At 34.0% G+C, this 9,631-nt stretch overlaps 1 protein-coding gene across 1 annotated transcript in view; it reads left to right on the forward strand.

Moving 5' to 3' along the window:
* Positions 1-9,631, forward strand: part of LOC106459058 (glutamate receptor ionotropic, kainate 2-like) — a 185,850-nt gene that overhangs the window by 156,519 nt on the left and 19,700 nt on the right. Inside the window, exons 8-9 of the mRNA XM_022385436.1 lie at positions 929-1,084; positions 8,575-8,679. Coding sequence (XP_022241144.1) covers positions 929-1,084; positions 8,575-8,679 — 261 coding nt within the window. The remainder of the gene's footprint in view (positions 1-928; positions 1,085-8,574; positions 8,680-9,631) is intronic.

The raw sequence follows: 9,631 nt of genomic DNA on the forward strand, positions 1-9,631 counted from the left end.
CACGCTTTGCCTGCAAAAGGCATTCATACCATAACAATGCTACATTTCCTTTAAATCTCACATAAATATAGATTTACATACCATAACAATGCTACATTTCCTTTAAATCTCACATAAATATAGATTTACATTCCATAACAATGCTACATTTCCTTTAAATCTCACATAAATATAGATTTACATTCCATAACAATGCTACATTTCCTTTAAATCTTACATAAATATAGATTTACTGTGGTGAGTAAAATAGAACTAAAAACACCATATATGTGATCTCTAAATAATTGGATCTTTATTGCCTTTTATTTGGAGCTGCCACTACTTGCTCTCTACAAATGGCTACTGTTCGTTGCCCTCTACACGTGGCTGCTGTTTGTTGCCCATTACAACTTACTGCTGTTCGTTGTCCATTACAACTGGCTGCTGTCCATTGCTCTTTACCTGTTGCTGCTGTTCATTCTGAAGAGAGCAGCTGTTCGTTGCTCTCTTTCAGTTGCTGCTGTTTGTTGCCCTCTACACGTGGCTACTTTATTTTGCCATGTTTACTTTAGAGCTGCTTTTAAGCTTTCATATGTTTTAAGGTTTTCATCAAATTGATGGCAGATATTCCACTAAAACTTTATTTTGCAAAATACTCGTTAGTGTCTATTGTTTGTTTGTTTGGAATTAAGCACAAAGCTACACAATGGGGTATCTATGCTCTGCCTACCACGGGTATCGAAACGCAGTTTCTAGCGTTCTAAGTCCGCAGACATACCGCTGTGCCACTGGAGGCACATAGTAATGAATTATATTTGAAATAAATGTGTCTGTTTGTAATATTGTAGTGTAATTGAAGATAATCTTTTTGTGTTATTGTTGTTGTTTTTATTTCGTAGAATTGTTCTTCACGTTGAAATTTTGTTTTGTTCTCATTTTTATGCAAAAGACTGAGGTGGCGCTGATGTACGACGCGGTCAAGCTTTTTGCAGCTGCCCTACACGAACTTGACAGACGAGGACAAGACGTCTACTTTCCCGCCATCTCGTGTGATACAGAGCAACCTTGGCCTCAAGGGAATATCATAGTAAACTACATGCGGATGGTATGAACCATAGGTATTTAGGAAATATACGTAATCAATGTTCAAATATGTCTCAAAAGGGCAACAAAATTTTGCTTCATTTTGACATATCTATATGAACGTTGTTTAAACAGTTCTTACTAATATTAGGAGTTAAATAAACAGTTTGTAGAAAATTGGCCTAAGGACCAGCAAGAAAAACCGCTCTTATTTGTCTATGTTAAGATATTTACAAGTGTTAATTAAGGAATCGGTGTGCGACGTGTGTCTAAACTAATATTAAATGACGTGTAGTAAGAAGGATATGCTAACAGAAAACACCACAATTAGCACATTGAAAATACTCCAAAGATTTACTATTCCGTATGTGAAGCATCAAATAATCCAAATTTATCGAATTGCGATTGTGAAGTATTTGTTAACGGACTGGTAAATAATCTGAATATCGTAATTATTTTAAACAGATATATATATTATTGGACTAAATGTGAGTGAAGTTCAGAGACTTAATTTCAGTTCTGTTTTTCATATCTACCATGCAATTATCATGCATGGTAAACATTCAGAAAATAACTCGGTTATGGGTAATGCTCTATGCAAGCCATCTAATAGCTGATATATAAAATAATTATTGTCGGTTGTATAAAAATAGTCGGTTTTGAAATCATTGTGTGATTGAGGTCTGTAATATATTTCTCTCGTTCATTAATTTTATTTAATTTCTCAACTTGTATCTGAACCCCCTCCACCCCTCCATGACTCCATTAAGTTGCAATTTGTTACTTAAATAAACCAAAGCACACGATTTGTTTTCTCACAACTTAGTATGCATTAATTGTATAATTCTCCTCTTCAGTACTTCTGTGAAAAGTTATGCTTCAAAGTCGAAGAAGGAAGCACTTCAAAGACAAATTGTCAGTACTTCTTTGTTGCGATTGGCTGCAGAAAAAAAAAGGCGTCTTCAACTATGGTGTGGCTAGTTGTGATAACTGTAATGTATAACGATATTTCTGAATAATGTACACATTTTTAGGTTTATTAGGAAATTCTAGTTTGTTTTCATTACTCAATAAAGTTATAGAGAATTATCAGTTTTAATGGTGTTACAAAGTATATGTTCGTGCAACTGCGACTGAAACAACCGAAAACATGGTTGTCTCACAACTCAGATGGTTGTAGCAAACACCATTTCATACCGATGTTGAGTGCGTTATATTAAAACGATTTTGGACCCTCACCACGTCGTTATAGTCCACGTAGCCACGTCCACTCATGCTCAATCTGAGGACCGTGCATCTTGAAACTAGCCCTGCAGTTTAGATTTCGTTACAAAAAGCTCCGTCGTAAGGCTATCATGTTCAAAGTACACCCTTTCTCCCTGCAAACTTTCCATAAATCGTATAATGTAGACGGACGATGGTTTCCCAGCGCCTGTTTCGACAGTTCGATCGCACAGAAATCCATAATTTCTGGTCCGGCAACGTGACTGTTATGTCTTCATGTGAAATAGCTTGAATATTCGTTTCATTTTCCAAGCTGCTTGAGATATGCGACGATTGAACGAATATGTTGAAGAAGCAACTTGTGCACAAGTGACTTGGCCACTTTTCCAAATGGAGGTCCTTCTTCTTTATGTTGTTTACTGTTGCCTGTGGCACGTGGACGTCTTATGGCATTGACCTTTGTATTTATGGATTGTCACCTGTTACTACGGCTAAGGTACGACTTGTTGAAGGTCTCTTTCTGGATGGTCCTGATACCCCACTATCCTCGATCTAAACACATCTTTATGATCTGAGTGTATTAATATTTTTCGTGTAAATGAACTGTTACATATCCTTCCCAAAAGTTATCAATTTTGGATGACGTCACACTACCTATGAACACACAAACAATGTCAAAATGTAGTTCTGATACATTCCGTTCCACTGCGACTTTACACCGTCTGTGGTTGTCACATGAATTTCTATTTTGCATATTCAAAATCTTTTAAATATGATGTACTCAACTTTCTGTATAACAAACACCGATAGTCATATCAATGTGTGTCCCACAAATCAGCTGTCGCCAACGCATTGACTCGTGACAACGTTATGTCTCACAAATCAAACAGTTCTAGCAAAAGCTAGTGAGTCATAAAACGTTATGTTCCACGGATCAGAGAGTTGTAGCAAATCCTGTAAGTTATTAATGTTACTATGTCCTGCAGGCAAGTGTGACAAATATCGTAAGTCATATCAATGTTTGTTCCACAAAACAGGCAGCTGTAGCAAAGAGCTTGAGTCACCTCAATCTCAACAGTTCTTGGACCGTAATGCGCATACGTGTGACGTAACTACGAACAAGAATAGAATTTCCACGGGGGACTGAGTTTGGCACATAGACATGTCAAATAAGATGGGATTTGGACGGGGGATAGGATTTGGCGGCACATCGATCTTAGCAAGCGCGAGACCTCAAGAAAGCAAGATAGACAGATCACACAGTCTATTAATAGTTTGCACGCCAGTCGGAGTGGGGTTTAGGGGACTTGTCTCCTCTAATAACTTTTTTTTTTCAAAATTTAGGCACAAATTAGGTACCTGACTATTATGTAAGTGATTGAAAATTACATTTTCTTACATTTTTGCAAGAAATAAAAATAATGAATAAATTTTGAATTTTAAATATTATTTTTAACTCAACAACATGAGCCCGAATCAGTAACTTTTATTATGTCTGCTTAAATCTCGCATTGTTTTCAAAAACCGAAATCTTGGACCCAATTTAAGTCATAAAGAACGATTTTCAACTAAATGTTTCGTGAAGTTTACGGTACTCTCTGAGTTTTTAGTTTTAATATCTAAAGTCTGCCAAAGGGTACGTTATTCAATATGATCATAATTAAACTATAACACGTATTTCGTTTGCGGACTCTATAAATTAGTTTATGACAAATAGGGTGAACGGAGGGTTCCACAGAACTTTAATAAAAGGAAGAAATTAAAAACATACGTTTTTAGAATGGAATATTATCCCCATCACTTCCCGCTTAAACTACACTTAAAATTGCACCAGCACATTCAAAGTTTCCTCGAGCTCAACCATCATCTATTTATTTTTCTACATCTAGTAAAAGTGGAAAATACTGCTCGATGTTCTTATCTGTCATATTAAACTTTATTTTTATCGAACTTTAAACTTCACGACCTTATCAGTTTTTATCACAGTATTAACGCTATCCGAAGCGCGTGTAGAATCTTACTTAAGTCATTATGGTAGTTTTATGGTAGTCCCATCAGTAATAATATTTTAATATGAACTGACTAAATAGATTAGTATAATCCAAAACTGCCGTGTGTTCACGCACGTACGCAGGGAGGTTCGACCGAACCCCCTATTTTTGTGATGTAAAACAATTATGTTTATATAATAATAGTGCAGCTGTTTACCGAACCCCCTATTTTTGTGATGTAAAACAATTATGTTTATATAATCATAGTGCAGCTGTTTACCGAACCCCCTATTTTTGTGATGTAAAACAATTATGTTTATATAATCATTGTGCAGCTGTTTATGGCATTTAGAGTTTTCTACACAGTCTTCCTTTTTTTTCTGATGAAGCATTAGTATTTCTTGGCTTGAAATAGTCGCATGCCCCCCGACCCCTTTAACATTAGCATGCTTTGTATGCTGATTGTGCTTAGCATATGTGTTGGCGTTTGTTCTCACAAATTAGAACGACCGTTTCAAACATTCAATGTACGGATCTGTTTTTGTTTTTTTTATGTTCTTCAGTAGATGAAACTTAGCAGTATTAACTCTATAGCTTGCTCGATACCCGTGGTTGGCAGAGCACAGATAGCCCATTGTACAGCTTTGTATATAACTTAAACCAATCATTAAAATTCTATAGCAAAATATGTATTAAAAAATAAGAGTGCTAAACACTTCACAAAAATGTGGGTAGTGCTTTAACCGGTCCACCTGGTGGGACAATTGTAAGTTTACGGATTTAAAACGCAAAAATTCGGAGTTCAGTTCCTCGCAGTAGACACGGTACATAGCCCAGTGTGGCTTTGCTCTAAGACAAACAAACAAAGTTTTAGTCAAGAGTAAGTCAAAGCAAGTAAAAAAAAATTCTCGACTCGGAAAGGGGAAAAACATATTTGGTATTTTCAACCTGAACGTCGCCTTATGAGATATGTGCTACAAGAATAACAGCCAATCACCAGCATATTCCGCCTATTCGGCTTCTCTTAGCTGAATAGCAAGTTTGTATTTCTCAGTTATAACGTCTCACAGCTGAAAATGCGGAGCGTGTTTGGCAGAATATTGCGGCTCGAACCTTGGACCTCCTGATTCGTAGCCAAGCACACTAACCAGTAAGCCATGTCCAAGACCCCACATAACAGCAAAAATCAGTGAAAAACAAATATTTCCAAACAACCGTAAGCTTTAAGAAACTGAATACATTCTTAGTGCAGCAGTATATTAAACAAATATAAGCTCTCTGACAGCAACGGTGAAAAAATATAACATAATCAACAATGTATTTACTAGACACAGCGAAAAATTTATTCTCCTTTTTGGTTTGTTTTTTGTGCAATATAAGTAAAATTAACAATAAAGTGTTGAAGTAATATTTCGAAACGTAGTCTACTGACGTGTTTAATAAATACTGGTTACAAGGGGCAAATGTCGAGGCTAAGTTTTATAGCAATCAATTACTTCCTACTTCTGATTGAAACTAGCTAACAAACTGAAAGAACTGGATATGTAAACAATATTGACGTTAAGCTGCTTCCTCGTGTAATCTCCTATTATAAAAAACATTATAATAAATTATTCTGTAAAGAACATATTAAATAAAGACTCGCGATTTATTGAGTCATTATTCAACAAACCCAGTGCTCGTTCATATGGACTCGTTTTTGTTGAAGACATATCAATTCAAGTATAAAAAAAAATCGTAGTTCTTTTCCTAGTTGTCTACAATATCCTACACTAAGGCATGGTAGATGTCTGTGTAAAAATGTAACGGTAATGGCTACTGCATAATTATTCCTTTGAAACGGAAATATTGACTTGTTAAACATACAAATCACGTTAATCATGAATAGTGGTGTGAGGATTATTATTAATATAGTTTTTTTTTTTATAATTGATTAGGATATAATCATAGCATTGATCGCGATTCATTTCAAACAATGCGAAATGGCTCAAAGCTGTTAATAACTAGACTATTTTGGCAAACAATAAATCGTCATATATTGTAAGATTACTTGTAACTTTCCAATCCAAAGCTCATTGGTTTTGTGACAACATTAGTTCTTTATTTCTCTTGTTCTGTTTTTTTTTAATATTATTAAGTAATATTAAGTTGTGAACATTTGGAATTCACGGCTATTCTAATAAATAATCAAACTGATAATTTACGATGGTAAACGAACTCCACTGTTTTGCTCATCCAATCCCGGCTTAAGCCTACTAATTTATAAACTTTCTTTTATATGCTTTTTCTGTTTACGCTTGCGAGGATTTTAAATTGTCCTCCACTTATATATTCACTCAGCGCATGTTTCTTTATACTTGAAAACCACTTGGATCTTAAAGTTGCGTGTTCTTGTATGCAAATTATTAACCACCTGGTGGTGGATCCAATATAACATAAAGAATATTTAGGATATTTATATTCATATACAACATTAGAAGTTTTGAAGATAGATATTTAATCTTTATACCTGGATAAATACTTGAATATGCATAAAGGCTTAAACTCATATCTCAGTTCAACACAATACGTAACTGGTTTCTAGTCAAAATATCCTGTTTTCCTGTATATGGCAGGTTTAATTTTTTTTCAGTAAGCTTCCAATTAGGTAGGTTGTGGAAGAAAAAGATGTCTATTGGAAAGGTATTTTTTGTAAAGTTTCTAAATATTTGCTGTATTTTTTTGTCCAAAAATTCTAACTTACTGGGTAATTTATATGACCGATGAACCAATATTTTAACTAGTCTATCATACTCAAAATTAAAATACAAATCAGTAAAGTTTTTCTTATGAAAAAGTTAACATTCAAATTTGCCATCTTTATTATGAATAAAGATGTTTAAGAATGGAAGTTGGTGGTTTTGTTGATGTTCAACAGTTAATTTAATATCAGGATGTCTATAACAGTTAATTTAGTTTTAGGATGTCTACTGTTAAGGCCCCCAGTGGCACAGCGGTATGTCTGCGTACTTACAACGCTAGAAACCGGGTTTCGATACCCGTGGTGGGCAGAGCATCGCGTAGCTTTGTGCATAAATTCAAAGAAACAAACTACTGTTAAGATATTCTAAAAACTCTCGACATATTCAGCTTCTGGTACCATCAACGCGTCTTCTATAACATAAACTGTGAAGGACATTCATCTATGGTGACATAAGAACAAATCAGTGAGCGATCGAGCTAACTTACACCCATAGTAACACCATCAGATTGGTTATAGTTATCATTGTCGAATAAAAATTGAGATTCTTTGGTGGAAGAATACAAAAGTTCAGTATTTATTAAAGGTGTGGCGGATTGTATCCATACACCGTTCGATACGATACGGTTTATGTGTTTCCACGAAATTTGGCAAGCTTTCAGTAAACATTATAAGTATTTTGTTCAGAAAAAATCAGAATTTCTAATAGAGTATTTTCTTTAAAAATGAATTATTCAATAGATGATAAGTATTGAGTACTACATTTTGTCTTCATTTCTTTTATCAAAAACATTACATGCAAAGTAACATAGCAAATTAAAAATAACAAAATAGATAAAGAGATTAACTTTTTTTATTTTACTTCTCTTGCCAGCTGCCATTTAATTGATCAAACCTGAGAATTTGAAAAAGCACCGTAAAGTGTGAAGTACTTAAATAAGACAATGTTAGTAATATAGATAATATATTACAGACAATAATGTCAAATTTTGTTAACAAACCGTTGGTAAAACTTCTGTATCTAGATACGTATCGTATCGACTACTATGATGAGATACGCACCCCTAGTATTTATGGTCTCATTTAACGATATGTTAATATAAAAGAACTCTGTATCAAAACTAGAACAATATATTCTGTTGTTAAAATTCATATTTTTATAGCTTTACAAAACTCAAAACTATCGTTAATAGTTTAATCATTTCTAATTATCGATTCTAACAACTTAACTAGAAACCCCGCTAGTTCCTGATTGTAATTTACCAATACGAGACACTTGTCTGTCTAACATGAAGACGGCTGTCCTGTTCTAGATGTGTTTTTATAATTTGCTTTAATTTAAAACCCTTGTATAGGTGACATGAACTGAGTATGAATGAAAATCTATTGATTAATAGACTTACACTGGGATCAACTGAGCAAAAACAATACAGTTTGTTTATTATTAGATCTATAAGTGTTAGTGGTGTGGTAACTTCAGATAACGTATGTTGTATAGATATAACTTTTGTGATTCTCTCTAATTATTCTTTGTCACAATGTTTCATATGTTTTTAGATTACCGCTAGGGGGCTCACTGGAGAAATTAAATTTGACAGATATGGATTTCGTTCGGATGTAAATCTGAAACTGATTGAGCTTACTCACGAAGGACTCCAAGATGTAGGCACACATTCAGTATTTTTTGTCCTGGTTTTTTCTACTATAGACTCATTAATTTATATCTAGAATAAATATAATTTTAATTTAGCAGTCTCTAAAGAAGTTGATCAAAGTTAAGTGACTAACATTACTCGATCACGGGAGCGTGTTGTTTTTTATTTAAATTTTATTTTTATTTTAAAAAAAGGTGAAATTACAAATTGTACTACAAGTATGTTTCTGTTATCTGAGGGCGCTGCTAAAATCTTTCTCTGAGTTTTTGCTTACGTGATATAGTGTTATATCCAATCCTCTCTCACACTGCTTTAATAGATTCAGATGAGGAAATCGAGTGTCACGTAAACTTCGATAATTTGAAAGGATTCTTAATACCTGAAGAAATATTCCTAAGAACAAATACAAAGGCATCAGTGCATAGATATATGATACAGTTGTCAAGATTTCGTTAAATAATAAGTAGCTTACGTGCTATATTCAATTTTCACTCATGCTTTTATAATAAATTAGGAAAGCGAGCGCTCTATACAATTCAATAGTTTGAAAGGATTATTAATACATAAAGAACGGCTATTGCACAACATATTTAGCATATTTTTAATTTTATGTACATTCCTTTCTACTAACTACATCTTTACACAAAATGTAAGCTTCGTAATTAGTACCATGTACGTATCTCTTTGTTATTAGCGAATCAATTTAAGAATAATACCTCAAAGGGTGCGTACGCTGGACTATATATTAGGTCGTCAAGAAATTAATTTCGCGTTTTGAAACACTTTCATTAACCCCCCCCAAAAAAAACGTACATCACCTATAATAGTTAACCGAACCGCCTAAATGTCACGTTAGTGTAGATTGTATAATGTGTAAAGTTTAGTTTACTCTTATCCATTATAGTGATGGCACACGATGAGACACACATTCGGCATGTAATTCTGTTTAAATACAAGAA

This window comes from Limulus polyphemus, unplaced genomic scaffold (genome assembly GCF_000517525.1).
Source record: "Limulus polyphemus unplaced genomic scaffold, Limulus_polyphemus-2.1.2 Scaffold553, whole genome shotgun sequence".
NCBI classification, from domain to species: Eukaryota; Metazoa; Arthropoda; class Merostomata; order Xiphosura; family Limulidae; genus Limulus; species Limulus polyphemus.